Source organism: Thalassophryne amazonica, chromosome 5 (assembly GCF_902500255.1).
Source record: "Thalassophryne amazonica chromosome 5, fThaAma1.1, whole genome shotgun sequence".
In the NCBI taxonomy this organism is placed as follows: Eukaryota; Metazoa; Chordata; class Actinopteri; order Batrachoidiformes; family Batrachoididae; genus Thalassophryne; species Thalassophryne amazonica.
In genome coordinates, this window is record NC_047107.1 from 115,426,889 (window position 1) to 115,448,229 (window position 21,341).

Below are 21,341 nucleotides of genomic sequence, written 5' to 3' on the forward strand. Positions count from 1 at the left end.
TCAAACGAGGTAAATATGAAACAGGAAAGAAGTGAGTGGGAGTGTGTGTTTGCATGTGTGTGAGGCCAGAAACCCTGTGGGCTCAGAGCAGCGCACACACACTTAAAAAAAAAAAAAAAAAAAAGAGGTGTGCCTCGGCTGACAGTTTGACATTCACAACATTATGCATGCATTTATTGACAAATACTGAACACAGGGAGCCAATCGGGGGCTTGTTAATAAGATCTGCAGCTCTAGTTTCACCATCAAGAAACAAACAAACACAAAACATATTTGAATCTCCACATGCCAAAATGCTGGTTTTCATTCGGGACAATTAAAAGAATAAACTATTTACTCACAAAGCAGCCACCCATCGTGCACCGTGCCAGCCTGCCTGTTCCCAGCCAAGCCCAATTCATTTGCGCATGATGTATGATTTCAACATTGATGGAATGAAATTTTTTCCGATTGATAAAAACAAATTCATCATGTGATGGCGCCTTTTATAGCAATATGTGTGCAGTCAATAGCTCTGATTACATTAAGGAAACTGGCTCTCACTGCAGATTGTGCTTTAATGTTGGTCTGTGTATTGGAATGTGATGTACCTGGATGACATTCAGATGATTGCATTCCACACAGTTGACATGGCTCAGCTCAAGGTTGACAGGCACACTTCCGAGCGATCGGCCAGTTCCTGCTGGAATGCTCCTGTTGCCAGGAAGCCCAGTGTGTTCAGCACCTGTGTGGGCAGAGACGACCCCTGGCTGCTTGCCATCACGCTCTGGGCTGGCTGCAGTTCTGTACACAACTCTAGTAACAGTGGCCTTGGTAAACTAAATCGGCTTATGAGCCAATTATCCTCATTTGTAAGTACATCCTCGCATTCCCTGAATACTCACTCATGTCGAATTGCACCATTTGCAAGGTCCTCTAACAACGCACCCTGCTCAGAGTGCCGCTCTCATTGGACCGACATCTCTGCTATTTTAGCATTGTGGGATAGCTCGCCCACAGATTGAGCTCGCCGGACTACTTTTGCGAAACTGCTCAGTGTGCCGCTCTCGTTGGAGCGACAACACACAGAATGTGTCTCTTCCCAGATAGAGTTCTTTCAGGGCAGCTTCTTGTTCTGACTTTAACATGAAGTTACCCCTCAAGTCTTTCATTGCCAACTGTAAATGGTAATCAAAACATTCCGATCGTATCTTTCTGAACTCTTCCGCATCAAACTCCCTTGTGTCAGTGTTTACAATGCTCATAAACTTTTACGTTTCTTAAATATTTATTATGGCCACTCTTAAAACTTCAGTTCTCTTTATAATTTTATTACTGGTAAATTTTAGAATTGATTTAGATGAGATATACTCATTATCTCACAGGAATATATCACAATTATCTGGGAACTGCTTTTTGCGCAGGAATTCATCAGGCACATCAGCCGCGGGCAGGTACTAACACAGAATCCCCAGAAACTGTGGAAAGTTGTTCGGCTATAACGAGCTAAGCTAGTAAGCTAAACTAGTGGCACTCGTGAGAGTGTGCTAACAATGCTAACGCAGCCATTGTTAATGCCATTTTCCTCATCACTTTGCCCTTTTATATCCACCCCGGCATCTGTCCATCTGCAGGAGACGATGGTGTAGTGTCTGGTTTGTTTTTTACTTCTTCTTTTTTTTTCTCTTTTTTTTTCACTTTTTCAATTAAATTTAAATGTATTCATTTCAGATTGATGACTTCATTTTTTCACATTATTAACAGTTTCCCAGTATCACCTCAACATGTCGCCAGAGGAACAATAGCTGTAGAAAGGTGCGTACACCAGTCATGAACTTGGTGTGGGGCGCCGCACATTTCCATGGTCATTTCACTTTTGATACATCTGAAAGTTAGCATGGAGGAGGACGTACGCCAGGTTTTTGTGTGTACACACACTTTGTACATGAGGCCCCTGAACACTCGGTTCCAGACAACTGCAAATAATGTGAACAAATTTTCTGCTGTTCTGAAAGTTGGGCAGATTAGTGAGGACAAAGTCTCTTCTGTGTGGCATCCACTGACCACAAAGTATTGTAGTGATCTTACTCCTGATTTTCAAAATGAAGTAAGACACCTAAATAGTGTATATGTTTCCCCTCCTAACTTGTCCCCTGTTGAACTCCTGAATGCAATTCATAAGCTGCAGCTGCATAACATTTTTGGCACACTGCCAGTTACTGTTGCTGGTGGTGAGAGATCTTTCAGTAAACTAAAACTGATATATTAAAAAAAAAAAACTACTTGAGGTCCACTATGTCCCACGAAAGGTTTTGCAGTCTTGCCATGCTGTGTCCATTGAGAGTCAGTTGACTAGAAAGCTGGACTGCAAAGAGATGATCAGTGATTTTTTTTTTTTTTTTTTTTTTGCTAGTGAGAAAACTCGACGTTGAAGAAAGGCTGAGCAAGGGCCAGTGATTGGAAATGGGGTTGCAAAAGGAAGCTTGCTTCAGCAATGTTCTATCTTCACCATTCCTTGATATATTTTTGCACCAAGTTCTACCTTTATGTGTTTGCTTATTTGAAGTAAGACTCCCAGCCATGGTTTGGCTTCAACCCCCTACCACCCGCCTCATTTTGGCTTGTCAGTATCTCACAAATAAAAAGTGAAATTTCCCATCGATGGGATATACAGGCTTAGAAGGGGTTAAATCTCCACAGTGGTCCACTTCTGATTCTTTATTTTTATTGTTTACATCTTGCATCTTGTTCTATATATGAAAATTCGTACCCCACTACTCCAATATTTGCTTAAATATAATAATATTAAAAAGGGGAACAAGAAAAAGTAAAGCGTGTAAAAATGTATATGGAGACATAAGTACATATATTTGCAGAAAAGAGAAAAACGGCAGCCGTTTTAATCAACAAACCTGCAGCTGCTAGCATTACACATCTAGCTGTTTCTTCTTCTTCTGCTTATATTTCTAACACAGTATTCAGTAGAGCAAAGACAGAGTTCACCGTGCTTCTGCACAGCACAAACAAATCTGGTGCAACTAGGCAGGACCAATTTGTAAAAAAGAAGAAATAACTGGTGCAGCACAGAAATAAGTGCAAAAAGTCTTTAATAAGGTGCTGAAAGTAAAAAAAAATGTTCAAAGGGACTGACGTTTCAATGTGAGAGTCACATCTTCCTCAGAGTCCTGCACAAACAGAGATGGTACAGCTTAAATACTAATAAGAAGCTTCTTATTAGTATTTAAGCTGTACCATAGTGAGCAGGTGAAGGATAAACTACAGCTGTCTGAAGCCTGCGCTCTATTTCAGCCCTCAGCCATGGCCACATTGTTGTTACGTCATCACCGCAACAGCACCTACTGATTCAAGCCAAAATTAATTGCAAACACAGTGGAGGTTGAGCTGTTTTTGGGCATTTTTTTTCTAGTGTGGAGCTTTTTTAAAGTCCAGTCTCAATGTGTGTCTAAATAAGCTGTGGAGGGCACAGCCTTGTGGTTTTGAGCTTTATTTAGACGACAGTGCAGGAGACTAAACCTTGGAGGAAAAATTTCAGTCTGACAACAGTGACGATATTGGCAGAGTTCAGAACACAGAATGTGATTTATAAAATAAATAAATAAATACTGCAGGCAATTTCGGCATGCCGGTGGAGGTGATACTTTTTTTGCCAGCTCTTTAGTCTAATCAACTGATTTAAAAAAAAAAAAATAGTTTTACTATCTATTGTATTGTTTATTTATGATTTGTTTCTGAGAAACGGGTACATTCAAATCTGAAAAATGTCACGAGGGACTGAAAATATCAGCTATTTTTAAAATAAATATTGTTTCCTTCTTGAATACAGTTAATGTACTGTACGTTAGTAGCGTAACACGTTATTATTAAATATTAAAACCATTCACACAAGGAGAAAATGATATAGTTTTACCTGTCCGTTTCAGTGAGATCATCTTCAGTCTGATGAAAATGTCTGGGGAAAAAATGTAATTTGTTGTCCTGGCTGAAGAAAAGTCCATGATGGTTCAACTCTCTGTTGTACTGATCCATGACCGGCACGGTCAGCTACAGGTATAATCCTTTCATTGCGTCTGCGGCTGTTGTATCGAGTCTCTCCTGTTTGCTCTGCAAGTTAAAAGACAAGCCGCCAACACCTTGTGAGTGCGCTCATCAATTAAAGTGCTCCACCTGCCAATCAAAAGGATTCTGTCAGCGAGAATTAACCATTCTGACAGGTATAAAAAAAACGTGTATCACTGACCTGAACCACTCTGTGGAAACGGGGCTGTCAGTAGCCTGTAAAAATCAATAAATAAATGGGATTATTAAGATAATGGTTCCAGTGGTGATGCCACTTCCTCCTCCTTCTCCATTGTCGGGAAGTTCCTGGTTTTTAGTGGTGTGGAGTTCAAAATCCGAATATTTATCTCTTCAGTAACTGTACATCAGGAAATGATAAATTTCAAACTGTAGTTTAATTGTAGTCTTAAATACTAAAAAAAATAAAAAATTACATATCGTGTCACCTACACTTTAAGTTTTGTATTTTCAGATAATTAACCTTAAGAGAATATTATGTTCAAGTATTTAAAGAAAGGGATGAGTTTTGGAATATGGAGTATCAGTGTTGCAGCAAATAATTGAATCTAAATGAATTTCATTGTATTTTCAGTGTTTCCGCTACCACGTAACTGTCATGTTTTCTTTTCACAAATATGGGAATGATAGTTTAAAATATCATTAAAATGCATATTTTTATATTAAACAGTATCAATTTTTTTTTTCATGGGGTCCAGAGTCCCTGGCTGTCAGACTTGTTTTTTTGTCCCACCCCTGCCACACTTCTCCATGTAATGTGGAGTTGTATCAGGAAGGGCATCTGGCATAAAACTTGTGCCAGTTCATCATGCAGATCCACCGTGGATTTCCTGTGGTGACCCCGAGTACAAGCAAGGGAGCAGCCGAAGCGACTTACTCATCTTGCTGAGTCAAAGCTGCATGTGTCATGTGAGGCAGGTTGCCCTGTGCCCGTTTAGGGCCTCTTTGTGTCTGTGTTGGTGTGGATGTATCTTAGCTACGGCTGAGCTGGTAGTTAGTTTGATTGTTTCTAAATAAGGATTTGTAGTCAAATTGTTGTGAAGTGATACCTTGAAGTTAAAGTGTAACAAATTTAGCAAATTTCTGTTTACCAAGGAGTTGTGTGGGGGGAGTTTTAAAGAAAATGTGACTTTGTAAAGAAGCTGGAAATATTTCATATTTTAAAATGCTTGGAAAGTTCTGGAGGAAGGCAGATGTTATGCGATTGCCTACGTCTATGTACAAGATATCTCAACTTAATGGGATGGATTTTGACTGAATTTTGTGGTAAGATGGTTCTTGGTTCAGGGCAAAGTTAATTTATAAGTTTTGTAGTCCTCCAGATCTCTAAATTTTCCCTGCTGTTTCTTGACTTTGAGTTCTTCTTGAAGATTCTTGACTTATGATGTCACAAAGCTTAGGCTCTTTTAGCATTGTTAATGGTTCTATTGTGCTGTGGCTATTAGCAACGCTAATGTTTTTGCCTGCATTTGAGCATTTGCAGTTGATGCATTATTAAACTTGCGTATGTGTTGCAGGCTTCCTTTCATGTTCTGTGTTTGCTAATGTTTTCTCACTTTCCAAGAGGTTATTTATTTATTTATTTGGTCTTTTGCATTACCAGTGATGCAACTGCCTGCTGGTGTTTTGGCTTGCACACTTAAAAAAAAAAAAAAAGTGGAAAAATCAAACCAGCTGAGACACATTGACAGGCATGTTCACAACGTATCTTCTTTGGCACGCAGAGGAAAACTAGGACACAGGAATATGTGTCATATTTCATTCAGTGACACGGTTTTAAAGGCCAGATGTCATCATTATTTCCTTCTACTGTTAGTCACATGCTGTTTGCCTGGTTTCCTTCTCGGAGAACCAGTGTGGTTTGTCTGATTATTTGCATATTCATTAACTTGGATTTTTTCTTTTTTTACTTGAATTGTTTATTTTAATGAGAAAGTAGAATATGTCTATTTAGAGCTTTTTCATCAGTGGAGTGAGCAATATGTTTTTAAATACTGTATATAGTCAAATAGAACTTTTGATGTTTTAAAAGCATGGGGCGCACGGTTTGTTTGTTTTTAGGAAAACTTTTAAGAAATTTAACTTTTAAAGACATTCAGGTTCTTTCCCACCGCTCAGTTTAAAACGTACAGAGGTTTTGCTGTCTCTTCAAGAATTTTACAGTCCTGCTCGTAATTATTGGTATCTATGATCAGAATTCAAAATGTGTTTAGAAACAGATGCAAATTACCAACTTGTATAATTAGAATATTTAATAAAATGTCCATTTTCATTGAACATCAACAAATGCTCTTATACTATGAAACTGAAAAAAATATACATATAACATTTGCTACAACTTCACAATCTAATATCAATGATCAGGATCATTGTTGAAAGATCAGAGGTCAATACTATATGAAAATAATAATAAAAGGATATATGAATAATATATGAAAGGACAGGATCAGATGTGAGAATCAAAATTCAGCTATTGGCATCAAATTTCAGATATGAAATGATGTTACTAATCAAAATAAATATTAGATTTTTTTTTTTTTCTTTTTCTGTTGAGTGGCCTTCTGTTTAGTCCCTGTCTTGCTTTGCAGGGATCTTCATGGATTGGCGGTGGCTGGCAATTTGCAGCTCTATCCCACCAACACTGCTAATTTTGGGTATGAGCTTCATGCCAGAGACTCCCCGGTTCCTGCTGGCAAAGGGCAAGAGGTACGAAGCAGAGAAGGCGCTGCGCACCCTTCGAGGCCCTGATGCCCCTGTTGAATGGGAGTGCGCTCGTATCAGGGAATCCAGCAACCAGCAGGTAAGTCAGCCAGTTCAGACGACACACACATGGCTTGTTGTGCGGTTATTTGGCGGAACAGGTAATATGTCAGGCATGTGTGGTGCAGTTTTTTCCATCAAGTGAGGTTGTGGCTTCTGCTCAAACCGCTGCGGATGCTGGTGTGGATGCTGGCGCACACACGGTCACAGAACTATACACTGAAGGCATTTTATGCATACAGGATGCAAATATCTTATGGCCCCATCACACCAGAGCATGAATGCTGTACAGATCACACGAATTGGATAAACAAGCAGAATTCGAGCTGCAATTGTATGGGACAGACATTTGTACAGCCATGTATGAATACTCAGAATGTGGTATGAAGCCAGCACACGATTCGCACAATTAGGAGTGCAGCAGCACCCAAATCCAAATGGATTACCCAGAGTGCAAATCGTATGTGGACATAAAGCTTCCCCCATGAAAAAAATAAAAACACAGCACGAAACCCCACAATGCTGGCACCCAAGTTCTGGGTGGAAAGCAAGTCACATTTTTATTTTTGGCATACTGTAGAGGACCACCCTTTATTTATATGTATGTATGTATGTATTTATGTATGTACAAACACAACACCCCATAATGACAACATGAAAAAAGCTTTAAAATGTATTTATTTATTTATTAATTTATTTATTTGCAAGTTTATTAAAAATAAAACAAACTAAGAAATCACATGTACATGAGTATTCACAGCTTTTGCTCAATACTTTGCTGATGTACTTTTGGCAATAATTAGAGCCTTAGGTCTTCTTGAATATGATGCCACAAGCTTGGTGCACCTATCTTTGGCCAGTTTTGCCCATTCCTCTTTGCAACCTCTCAAGCTCTATCAGGTTGGATGGGGAGCGTCGACGCACAGCCATCATTGTCCTGTTGAAAGATGAACCGTCGCCCCACTCTGAGGTCAAGAGCGCTCTGGAGCAGGTTTTCATCCAGGATGTCTCTGTACATTGCTGCATTCATTTTTCCCTCAATCCTGACTAGTCCCCCAGTTCCTGCTGCTGAAAAACATCCCCACAGCATGATGCTGCCACCACCATGCTTCACTGTAGGGATGTGTCTGGTTTCCTCCAAACATCACGCCTGGCATTCACACCAAAGAGTTCAGTCTTTGTCTCATCAGACCAGAGAATTTTGTTTCTCATGGTCTGAGAGTCCTTCAGGTGCCTTTTGACAAACTCCAGGCAGGCTGCCATGTGCCTTTTACTAAGGAGTGGCTTCCATCTGGCCACTCTACCAAACAGCCCTGATTGGTAGATTGCTGCAGAGATGGTTGTCCTTCTGGAAGGTTTTCTCTCTCCACAGAGGAATGCTGGTGCTCTAACAGAGTGACCATCGGGTTCTTGGTCACCTCCCCGATTGCTCAGTTTAGACAGGTGGCCGGCTCTAGGAAGAGACCACTGTGCTCATTGGAACCTTCAAAGCAGCATAAATGTTTCTGTACCTTCTCCCAGATTTGAGACAGTCCTCTCTCGGAGGTCTACAGACAATTCCTTTGACTTCATGTTTGGTTTGTGCTCTGACATGCGCTGTCAATTGTGGGACCTTATATGTAGACAGGTGTGTTTCTTTCCAAATCATCTCCAATCAACTGAATTTACCCCAGGTGAAGTCCAGTTAAGCTGTAGAAACATCTCATATGATCAGTGGAAACAGGATACACCTGAGCTCAATTTTGAGCTTTATGGCAAAGGCTGTGAATACGTATGTACATACAATTTCTTAGTTTTGTTTTTTCCTTTTTTTTTTCCAGTTTTTTTTTTCAATTTATTTTCATTTATATAGCTCCATTTCACAACAGAGTTGCCTCAAGGCAGTTCACACAAGTAAGGTCTAACCTTACTAACCCCCAGAGCAACAGTGGTAAGGAAAAACTCCCTCTGAGGAAGAAACCTCAATCAGACCAGACTCAAAGGGGTGACCCTGTGCTTGGGCCATGCTACAAAACATAAATTACAGAACAATTCACAAAACGAATATACAGGAAATGCTGTTGGTGCACAGGACAGGAGGGTTTCCAGCACAAATACAATTCCCATCTCTGGATGGAGCTGCACCTTAAACAGAGAGAAAAAGCAGAGCCAGGCATCAGAAAGACAAGAAATACAGTATAATTTGTCAGCATTAAACAGCCACTAGCCCTAAGCTTCACTAAAAGACACAGTATTTAGGTAAAGTTGATGCTGCAGCCCGCTCAGTTTCCTAATAATTGAATTAAAAGAGTAAAAAGCATAAAACAAAACTGTACCAGTATGCTAGCCATACGAAAGGGAAAATAAGTGTGTCTTAAGTCTGGACTTGAAAGTCTCCACAGAATCTTTATTTATTGACGCAGGGAGATCATTCCACAGAACAGGGGCATGATAAGAGAAAGCTCTGTGACCCCAGACTTCTTATTCACCCTAGGGACCCAAAGTAGTCCTGCACCCTGAGAACGCAAAGCCTGGGCCGGTACGTAAGGTTTAATTAGGTCAGCTAGGTAGGGAGGTGCCAGTTTGTGAACAATTTTATAGACTAGTAGCAGAATCTTAAAATCTGATCTCACAGGGACAGGAAGCCAGTGAAGAGACGCCAAAATGGGTGTAATGTGGTCGAACTTTCTGCTTCGTGTCAAAAGTCTGGCAGCAGCATTTTGAACCAGTTGGAGAACCCTAATACTGGACAAAAAAAAAAAAAAAAAAAAACTTTTTTCCACATTGTCATCATGGGGTATTGTGTGTAGAAGTTTGAGCAAAAAAATGAATTTCATCCTCTTTGGAATAAGGTTGTAACATAACAAAATGTGAAGAAGTGAAGCATTGTGCTTTCCGGATACTGTGTGTTTGTGTGTGTGTATATATACAGTAGTGTTCAGAATAATAGTAGTGCTATGTGACTAAAAATATTAATCCAGGTTTTGAGTATATTTCTTATTGTTACATGGGAAACAAGGTACCAGTAGATTCTCACAAATCCAACAAGACCAAGCATTCATGATATGCACACTCTTAAGGCTATGAAATTGGGCTATTAGTAAAAAAAAAAAAAAAAAAAAAGTAGAAAAGGGGAGTGTTCACAATAATAGTAGTGTGGCATTCAGTCAGTGAGTTTGTCAGTTTTGTGGAACAAACAGGTGTGAATCAGGTGTCCCCTATTTAAGGATGAAGCCAGCACCTGTTGAACATGCTTTTCTCTTTAAAGCCTGAGGAAAAGGGGACGTTCAAGACATTGTTCAGAAGAACAGCGTAGTTTAATTAAAAAGTTGATTGGAGAGGGGAAAACTTATACGCAGGTGTAAAAAATTATAGGCTGTTCATCTACAATGATCTCCAGTGCTTTAAAATGGACAAAAAAAAACAGAGATGCGTGGAAGAAAACGGAAAACAACCATCAAAATGGATAGAAGAATAACCAGAATGGCAAAGGCTTACCCATTGATCAGCTCCAGGATGATCAAAGACGGTCTGGATTTACCTGTAAGTGCTGTGACAGTTAGAAGACGCCTGTGTGAAGCTAATTTATTTGCAAGAATCCCCCGCAAAGGCCCTCTGTTAAATATAAGACGTGCAGAAGAGGTTACAATTTGCCTGGCCTAAAGAGAAATGGAGGAATATTTTGTGGACTGATGAGAGTAAAATTGTCTTTTTTGGGTCCAAGGGCCGCAGACAGTTTGTGAGACGACCCCCAAACTCTGAATTCAAGCCACAGTTCACAGTGAAGACAGTGAAGCATGGTGGTGCAAGCATCATGATATGGACATGTTTCTCCTACTATGATGCTGGGCCTATATATCGCATACCAGGTATCATGGATCAGTTTGGATATGTCAAAATACTTGAAGAGGTCATGTTGCCTTATGCTGAAGAGGACATGCCCTTGAAACGGGTGTTTCAACAAGACAATGACCCCAAGCACACTAGTAAAGAGCAAAATCTTGGTTCCAAGCCAACACAGTTAATGCCTTGCAGATGTGACGAAATCATGAAAAACTGTGGTTATACAACTAAATACTAGTTTAGTGATTCACAGGATTGCTAAAAAAAGCAGTTTGAACATAATAGTTTTGAGTTTGTAGCATCAACAGCAGATGCTACTATTATTGTGAACACCCCCTTTTCTACTTTTTTTTACTAATAGCACAATTTCATAGCCTTAAGAGTGTGCATATCATGAATGCTTGGTCTTGTTGGATTTGTGAGAATCTACTGGTACCTTGTTTCCCATGTAACAATAAGAAATATACTCAAAACCTGGATTAATCTTTTTAGTCACTTACCACTACTATTATTCTGAACACTACTGTATGTAATGTGTGTGTCTGAGACGATACAACAACTTTTTCTTATTTCTTTTCTTCGTGCAGACAGAAGGCCTCACCTCTCATAAAACTGAGTTTATGGTCAATTCAGATTAGTGTCTTTTTTTTAACTTCAGGAGTGTTTATCTGTGTGATTTGTAACTGGAACAGATGGGAACATAACTGACTGCACAACCACACAGTGAACCAAAATATAACCTGCATTCAACTATTAAACTCACCAGAATAAAACAGCATTTATACACTTTGAAATCATGAATAGGAAAAAAAAAAACTGCCGCGTGCGTGTCAAGGATTGTTTACTGTGCAAATCGACTGATTCATGTAATCTTCTTTTTCTTTCGGCTGCTCCCGTTACACCAACCACCTGCATGTAATGAGGATGTTAATTAGCTGCCTGCAACAATGAGTGCATCATGCTGATGCAGTGCATAAAAAGCCATGATGTGTTGAATAATCCACTAGAGTGCTGAAGAGGCATATTGGACATGAAAATAAAGGAAGTGCAAAGTTTCACTAACAGGATTAACTTTATATGTGTGTGTTTAATGCTGCGTGACAGTGATTAAAATACCCATGTACAGAGATGTGCTTACTTAATAAACAACGCACTGCTGTAGGCAAAGCCAACATCTAGTGGCCTTTAAAGGAACTGCAACTTAAGGTTCGCTCAGTATTGTCGGTGAAATCTTCTTTCCCCCCCCCCCCCCCCCCCCCCCCCCAGACATCTAGTTTTAAGATGGTTGACCTGAAGGATCGTGGAGTCTACAAGCCCCTGATGATTGGTGTCATGCTGATGGTGTTTCAGCAGCTGAGTGGGATCAATGCCATCATGTTCTATGCCAAAACCATATTTGAACAGGCACATTTTAAGGTGAGGAGCCTTGACAGTCTCAGTCAAACTTAAAAATATATATTTTCCTAAAAATATATTGCCATGATTCTGTGTTATTCTTCATGAGAAATGAACCATGCTTTATCAGTGTATATACTAAAAATTATTTATATTTTTATTGTTGGAAATTCATATATTTTTTTCTAGTGGGGACTTAAAAATATTCAATATGTTATAGATTCAGTATTCAACTCAAATCATGTAATTTGGACAATTAACTTATCTCTCTTACAAAACCTTATTTGTAGTTTGTGGAGCAACACCACATTTAGGAGGTGTATCCCTATTCTTGAATGACGTTCCTCCAAACAAATGAAATTGTCTGTTAGTCTCTGTCCATTTGGAAACAAAAATGGCAATTTTGTCATCTGACATGCCAGTTTACACCTCTGACCCCATAATATATCTCCACAACCTATGACTAACGAGGAGTACAGGTGTGTAAGATTTTAGGGTTAGCTAACGAGTGAGCTTAGGTGACAGCTACTGTAAATGTCTTTGGAACAAGGTTTCTTCAGAAGATCCTTGGATACTGGAATGACTTTGTGTCAAACAGTAAAGCCCGTCTTCCACTGCAGGCTTTTCACCTGATTGCCTTCTTGATTCCAAAAATAGGGAATCGGGGCCCAGTTTGTGACAAAAGCAGTATAAGGTTGTGTGTCATATTATTATACAGCAGGGTTGTGCAGACTATAAATGATTTTGAGTGCAGCCAATGACATGAGAGCTTCTGGGCATGCACAAAATGGTACCGTGTACAGTGTATGTGCTAGTGCCCGTGGTTATAACAAGCTTAAAATGTATGTTGACATCTAAAAAGTGTCTTCTGCTGAAGAGTGCAGCATGCTTTTGATAAGATTATGGATGTATATTTGTGTTTCAAGAAGTACTGATGGCCAGTACACAACAGTGGAGTGAGACAGGAGGACAGGTAATGTGGTGGTCCAGCTTCTTATAATGTGCTGCTCCACACCGTGCTCCAGTTGCACCCCATTCGCACTCTTATTGTTCACATGCCCTGACTTTTGCAAAATATTTCCCCATATCTGCACAAATTACATCTGGATATTTACTGTATCACGATGTGTCCCCACATCACAGACATATATATTTATTCATTTTTCCCCGATAGTTCAGAATGACCTACACTACTTGTACCACCTATTGCACACCACTTCAGGCCCCAATTGGGTTTTTGCACCACAATTGTAGCCAATTGGGTGTCAAAAATCTGCTATGGAAATAAAGATAAGCAGGACTGCTTGCATTGTGAGGGAATGTTATCTGACATTTTGGCCATGTAGCGCATTTCTTTAGGCATGGTCAAGTGTTGGTACTGCACATTGCTGCAACCACCCAGGCACACAACTGGTCCACATCCATCTCTCAAAAGAAACCATGTGTCCTTCACAGCCAGGTCTAGCATGGATGTCCCCGTAGCCTTCTCCAGCCACTGGGATCCTCAATGCTGAGGTATCCGTGTACTGGATCAGACCCAGAGAAATGCACCACATGGACAAAACGTTGTAGCCGACATTCCCTCACAAAGCAGTGATACTCCTCATCTTAATCTCACTAAGTAACACTTTGTTTCACACATCGTGCAAAGAGGCCTAGTACCAAAAATATCTCATCACCAGCATTTCCTTAGCATTTCTTGAAACCAAAATAAATTGTAGCTTGTGCACAAGTCTTTTGGGGAGGAGAGAAGGTTCCTGTTTTACATTTGTTCTGCTCCACAAAAAGAAGAGTTCAAATCAGTCATTGAAAGCCAAATATTGGCATGACATTCATGTCGGTGTTGAGTTAACATCAACCTCTGAGGACAAATGTTTATGCAGTGTGATTGTGTGTGGATACCTATAATTAATCATAATATAATGTTGGGCATGTTTGCATTCTGTTGTTTTTCAGGAAAGTGACCTAGCCTCTGTGATCGTGGGTCTGATCCAGGTCATCTTTACAGGAATAGCAGCAGTGATTATGGACAAGGCTGGGAGGAAAATCCTTCTAATCGTCTCAGGTATTTAAATTTTTCAAACACACACACACCATTTGCCCATCGTAGGGCCCAGGGCCAAGCATTAGCCCACCCCCTTTTTTAAAAAAATGTTGATTAAATGCCCACCTTAAGTTAAATTACATTGAATACATTTAATGAATGAGAAAAGGACAAAAAATAGACACATTATGGTATATAATTGGGAATTTTATTTATTATATAAAATAAATTCTGAATTATTTTGAATAGTACTTGTTTATACTGCATGTTTGAATGTCTCTTAAAATGTCAGTAATAGTTTGGGATATGTTTTTCTTTTTTCAAACCAAGGTGTTGCCATGACAGTCAGTACCACAGCATTTGGGGTTTACTTTTACCTCATATCCAAAACTCACAATGTCACATTGAGCCACATGGTACAGAACGTCCAGCTCCATGAGAGTCAGGCAGCCCACACTGATCTGAGCTGGCTGGCCCTGACCAGCATGGCGGTCTTCATCGCAGGTGAGATGTGGACTCTGAGGTCATTTTTAGTGTCCCAACATGATGGATGAAGTAAATATTTGGGAGTGACTGGGAGTTATCCACTTCTAATTAATGTAGGGTAACAGATGGTACCTCCTCTGATTTTGTGTGTGTGCTAAAAGGTATTTCAGTTGTAGGATTTTATTATGAAACTGAAAAGGCAGGTGGTGACATTATGGGTTTCAATGACATTAGTAAGACTTGAGTGCTTAGGATTTTCCCCAAATCAGGAAAAGTAGGGACTGTATGGAAAATGCAAATTTAAAAAAAGTGATTCTTACATTTACTTTGGTTTCTGTTTCATTGCTGATGGTTTGAACCTTTCTGTGGTCAATTTCAGATCCTTTTAATATACATCATTCCTGCATTTGAGGCCTGCAACACATTCCTGAAAAATTTGGAATGCTAAAATATTTACTACTTCATAATGTCAACATTTTTTTCTGACAGCACTTAAAAGGATTACCTTTGAGAATACCAAGGGTAATGCATTTCAGGTGTTATTTTGTCCCATTCTTACTGCAAACACGCCTTAAGGTGTGTGACAGTACGGTGTTGTCAATGTTGCATTTCTGCATTTCAAAATACTCCACACATTCAGGACTGGGGGCAGGCCAACACAGTAATGTGTGTCTTGTTGAAAGAAATGCATGACATGAATCAAAATGCAAGAATGTTGCTAGAAAGAATGTCATCTTGAAGGTAGCATATGCTGCGCTAAAAATCTCAATGTACTTTTCTGCATTAATGCTGCCATCACAGAAGTGTAAATTACCTTTGCCTAGGCTACTGACACAACCCCATAGCATGATAGGCCCTGCCTTTTGAATTTGTTGCTGATAACAGTCTGGATGGTTCTCTTTCTCCTTGGTCTGGAACACACAGTGTCCAGTCTCTAATATGGATTACTCTGACCACAATACATGTTTCCACTGTGGAACTGTCCAAACCAGATGCCTCCAAGCTCAGAGAAGTCAACACCGCTTCTAGACCAGATTAACATTAGGCTTCTTTTTTGCACAATAAAGATTTAAGTGGTGTTTGTGAATATAAGTCCGTATTGTAGTGCTTGACAAAGGTTTCCCAGTCACCCCTTTCCCATGTGGTTATATCAGCTATTGATGAATGACCGTTCTTGATGCAGTGCTGTCTAAGGGAGTGGAGGTCATGGGTGTTTAGCTTACGCTTCCACCCTTACCCTCTACACACTGAAATTCTTCCAGATTCCTTGAATTGTTTAATGATATTATGCAGAGTAGAGGAAGAAATATGCAAATCCCTTTGACTCTTTCTTTGGGGAATATTGACTTTTTAAACATTTCATCCATTTTCTCATACATTTGTTGGAAAACTGGAGAACCTCTGTCCATCTTTGTTCCTCGAAGACTCATCTTTTGTGGATACTATTTTTGTACCAAATCATGAATATAATCACCTGTTGATCACATGTTTGAAGTAACATCATTATTTATTTTGCACTAAACTTCCTCTTGCCCACATTTTTATCCCCCGCTGGCTGAAGGCCCAAAGCGGCATTATGTTGTGGGAATGTCTGCCTGTCTGTCTGTCCCAAAATGGGTATAAGCATTCTGAAATAATCCCCTCATGTTTTTAGAAGGAATTTCATGAAACTTGGTACAAGTCCTTGTAATAGCTTGGTAATATGCATATTGTAATCTTGTACTACTAGACACATTTTGGCAGAGTTATGGCCCTTGATTAACAAACCCAGACTCTGTCAGTTTCATGACTTTGTGTCTGCATTCTGAAATCACATACCTTGAAATGTTGTCAGAATGTAGCAAGCACTTGTACCAAAGCAGCATTTGGCAGCATTTGGCAGCAGGGGGTATTGTGCTCTCAGAACGCTCTTGTTGGAATGTGTTGCAGGAATGGATTATATCCATCCATCCATCCATTTTCTTCCGCTTTATCCAGAGTCGGGTCGCGGGGCAGCAGCTCAAGCAAAGCCGCCCAGACCTCCCGATCCACACACACCTCCCCCAGCTCCTCCGGGGAAACCCCGAGGCGTTCTCAAGCCAGCCAAGAGACGTAGTCCCTCCAGCGTGTCCTGGGTCTTCCCCGGGGCCTCTTCCCGATGGGACATGCCAGGAACACCTCTCCAGCGAGGCGTCCAGGGGGCATCCGGAAAAGATGCCCGAGCCACCTCAGTTGGCTCCTTTTGACGTGGAGGAGCAGCGGCTCCACTCCGAGCTCCTCCCGAGTTCCGAGGAGGCCGAGATGGATTATATCAACAAATGAAAACTTGACTATGCAAAACATGAAATATCTTGGGTTCATGCTGTTTGCAACAAATTAAAAGTCCATGTAAGGATTACTGAGTTGGTGGGTGTATTTGCATTTTCCCTACGTTCCAACTTTTTCTGATTTTTAAGCTGTAAAAACAGGATTCTACATTTTATTCACTGTTTGTGAAATATTCTGAACATTATGCAACAATCCATAAAATGTGTTATGTATGCAGTCAAGTACATGAGTATTTGGACAGTGACACACTTGTTATGCTTTTGCTTCTGTGCGTCACTGACCAAAAGCTCTTTGGTTTGATTCAACTCTTGAAGGTACCCTTAAGCAATGTACCCTGTTCCCAAGTTGCTCCCAGTGTGAGTGCCTTGCATGGCACCATGCTGACGTGTGTGTATGTGGTGTGTGGGGGGCAGCATCATTGTAAAGTGCTTTGAAACTCTATCTTTCCAAATAATTGAATAGGTTTTGCCCTTTATTTACATAAGTTGTTCATAAGATAGTGGTAAAATGTGCACATTTGTAACAAGGTACAGCAACTGTGTCGCATTCAACTTTGTTTCTGTGTTCAGGGTTTGCTTTGGGTTGGGGTCCAATCCCATGGCTGATCATGTCTGAGATATTCCCCTTAAAAGCGAGGGGCTTTGCCAGCGCCTGTGTTGTCCTTACTAATTGGGGCATGGCATTTGTCATCACAAAAACCTTCCAAAGCATGATGGTGAGTGCAGCAGCATGTATTTTCTTGAGGGTTCCAGTTGGAAGGCTCAAATAGTCTGAGGCAACTATTTTATACTCAACAAAAATATAAACGCAACACTTTTGGTTTTGCTCCCATTTTGTATGAGACGAACTCAAAGATCTAAAACTTTTTCCACATACACAAAATATCACCATTTCCCTCAAATATTGTTCACAAACCAGTCGAAATCTGTGATAGTGAGCACTTCTCCTTCGCTGAGATAATCCATCCCACCTCACAGGTGTGCCATATCAAGATGCTGATTAGACACCATGATTAGTGCACAGGTGTGCCTTAGACTGCCCACAATAAAAGGCCACTCTGAAAGGTGCAGTTTTGTTTTATTGGGGGGGGGGGGATACCAGTCAGTATCTGGTGTGACCACCATTTGCCTCATGCAGTGCAACACATCTCCTTCGCATCATCCGTGAAGAGAACACCTCTCCAACGTGCCAAACGCCAGCGAATGTGAGCATTTCCCCACTCAAGTCGGTTACGACGACGAACTGGAGTCAGGTCGAGACCCCAATGAGGATGACGAGCATGCAGATGAGCTTCCCTGAGACGGTTTCTGACAGTTTGTGCAGAAATTCTTTGGTTATGCAAACCGATTGTTTCAGCAGCTGTCCGAGTGGCTGGTCTCAGACGATCTTGGAGGTGAACATGCTGGATGTGGAGGTCCTGGGCTGGTGTGGTTACATGTGGTCTGTGGTTGTGAGGCTGGTTGGATGTACTGCCAAATTCTCTGAAACGCCTTTGGAGACGGCTTATGGTAGAGAAATGAACATTCAATACACGAGCAACAGATCTGGTTGACATTCCTGCTGTCAGCATGCCAATTGCACGCTCCCTCAAATCTTGCGACATCTGTGGCATTGTGCTGTGTGATAAAACTGTACCTTTCAGAGTGGCCTTTTATTGTGGGCAGTCTAAGGCACACCTGTGCACTAATCATGGTGTCTAATCAGTATCTTGATATGGCACACCTGTGAGGTGGGATGGATTATCTCAGCAAAGGAGAAGTGCCCACTATCACAGATTTCGAGTGGTTTGTGAACAATATTTGAGGGAAATGGTGATATTGTGTATGTGGAAAAAGTTTTAGATCTTTGAGTTCATCTCATACAAAATGGGAGCAAAACCAAAAGTGTTGCATTTATATTTTTGTTGAGTGTATTTTATGATGTCTCTTGAAAAAAAAAGCTTGTCTGCGGAAATCAAATTCAAGATGTAATTTTGTTGAAATCATGTCCTTGTGATGTATCGCATCAACTTAATGTTAGATTATTTTCCAGCAGTCATGCAATAATTATTTCATTACTCTTGCTGCAAAAGAGGAAGAGGCTGTCTGTGGTGGTATTTTCACAATGCAAAGGTTCAAGAAAACTTTATGGATAAACTTTGCATACAGTCACCCCATAACACTGGTCAAGGTCAGAGGTCATCATTTATTCTCCACAGTGACTTCTTTGAATGCAAAGAATTTTCAGTTTCAATTTTCAATTTATTTTCATTTATATAGCACCAAATCACAACAGAGTTGCCTCAAAGCGCTTCACACACGTAAGGTCTAACCTTACCAACCCCCAGAGCAACAGTGGTAGGGAAAAACTCCCTCTGAGGAAGAAACCTCAAGCAGACCAGACTCAAAGGGGTGACCCTCTGTTTGGGCCATGCTACAAAACATAAATTACAGAACAATTCACGGACGAATATGCAAGAAATGCAATTGGCGCACAGGACAGGAGGATCGCCAACACGAACACAACTCCCATCTCTGGATGGAGCTGCACCTTAAACAGAGAAAAAACAGAATCAGGCATCAGAAAGACAAGAAATGCTGTATAATTTGTCAGCATTAAACAATAAGAAAAACAGAGAAATACTAAGGTGATCGACGGCCACTAGCCCTAAACTTCACTAAAAGACCCAGAATTTAGGTAAAGTTGAGGCCGCGGCCCACTCCAATTACTAATAAAATGAATTAAGAGTAAAACGCATAAAACAAAACTGTACCATTATGCTAGCCATATGAAAGGGAAAATAAGTGCGTCTTAAGTCTGGACTTGAAAGTCTCCACAGAATCTGACTGTTTTATTGACGCAGGGAGATCAGTCCACAGAACAGGGGCACGATAAGAGAAAGCTCTGTGACCCGCAGACTTCTTATTCACCTTAGGGACACAAAGTAGTCCTGCACCCTGAGAACGTAAAGCCTGGGCCAGTACGTAAGGTTTAATTAGGTCAGCTAGGTAGGAGGGTGCCAGTCCATGAATAATTTTATAGGTTAGTAGCAGAACCTTAAAATTTGATCTCACTGGGACAGGAAGCCAGTGAAGAGATGCCAAAATGGATGTAATGTGGTCAAACTTTCTGCTTCGTGTCAAAAGTCTGGCTGCAGCATTTTGAACCAATTGGAGACCCCTAATGCTAGACTGCCGTAAACCAGAAAATAGAACATTGCAGTAGTCCAATCTAGAAGAGATAAATGCATGGATCAGGGTCTCAGCATCAGCCATAGACAGGATGGGACGAATCTTCGCTATATTTCGCAGGTGGAAGAAAGCAGTCCTAGCAATATTTCTAATGTGGAGGGCAAAGGACAACAAAGGATCAAAAATTACCCCAAGGTTCCTCACTTTGTCAGTGTGATGTATGACACACGAGCCAAGGCTGTGCGTTAACTGGTCAAATTGATGCCGATGTCTCACTGGACCAAGAACCATCATTTCAGTCTTATCAGAGTTTAAAAGTAGGAAGTTTCTAGACATCCAACTTCTCACAAAGAATAATTTCACCCACAGCTGATGGATAAACTGTGGCTTGTCCTCACACAATGCATGTCATGTTAAGGTCATAGGTCTAAGGTCAAGGTTAATTCAGAGGCCATCATCTAAAATACATTAATGACCCCATCTCAGGGACTGCATGAGACCTTGAAGCATAATTTTGTGCATAGGCTTCTTTCGTGCTGTGGCAGAGAATAAATAAATAATCAGATATTAGTGCTTGTATCTGGACTTTTCTGATGTTTCAGTCCCACTTCAGATTCTGTGGGTCCTGTGGTGCCTAAATGACCAAGCCAGTCTCACTGAATTGGTTTATCAGATTTAGTTTTCAAGGGTTTTCATTGTCTGAGTAAGATGACCATGTTGCTCTTTTTGACGATTGTCTGCTGTGACCTCTGACAGGACCTCCTAACCACAGCTGGGACCTTCTGGATGTTTGGTACCATGTGCACCCTCAGCGTCATCTTCACCATGGCCTTCATTCCAGAGACAAAGGGCAAGACACTTGAGCAAATCGAAGCCAATTTCAGGGGAACACCAGCCTCCTGAAGCACTGGCCTGCCAAAATGAAAGTTACACATGTAATAACTAATAAATCTGTTGAATCACACCTCACATTAGGGAACATTCAACCACCTTTATTATATTTTGTGAATGACATGGGGAATGGCTAGTTGACTGGTCAATGACTGTTATACAGTTGTATGCAAAGGTTTGGGTACCCCTGATAATTTTCATGATTTTCTTTTATAAATCATTGGTTGTCTAGATCAGAAATTTTAGTTAAATATATCACATAGCAGACAAACACTGATATTTGAGAAGTGAAATGAAGTTTCTAGTATTTACAGAAAGTGTGCAATAATTATTTAAACAAAATGAGGCAGGTGCATAAATTTGGGTGCCCTTGTCATTTTATTGATTTGAAA

General features: G+C 40.5%; 1 protein-coding gene across 2 annotated transcripts in view; it reads left to right on the forward strand.

Moving 5' to 3' along the window:
- Positions 1-20,979, forward strand: part of LOC117511157 (solute carrier family 2, facilitated glucose transporter member 8-like) — a 37,412-nt gene extending 16,433 nt beyond the window's left edge. For both annotated transcript variants that reach the window (XM_034171138.1, XM_034171137.1), the window contains 6 exons: positions 6,663-6,874; positions 11,923-12,072; positions 14,008-14,116; positions 14,426-14,599; positions 17,458-17,603; positions 20,815-20,979. In XM_034171138.1, coding sequence (XP_034027029.1) covers positions 6,663-6,874; positions 11,923-12,072; positions 14,008-14,116; positions 14,426-14,599; positions 17,458-17,603; positions 20,815-20,961 — 938 coding nt within the window. In that variant the 3' untranslated portion in view covers positions 20,962-20,979. The remainder of the gene's footprint in view (positions 1-6,662; positions 6,875-11,922; positions 12,073-14,007; positions 14,117-14,425; positions 14,600-17,457; positions 17,604-20,814) is intronic.
- The last annotated feature ends 362 nt before the right edge of the window (positions 20,980-21,341 follow it).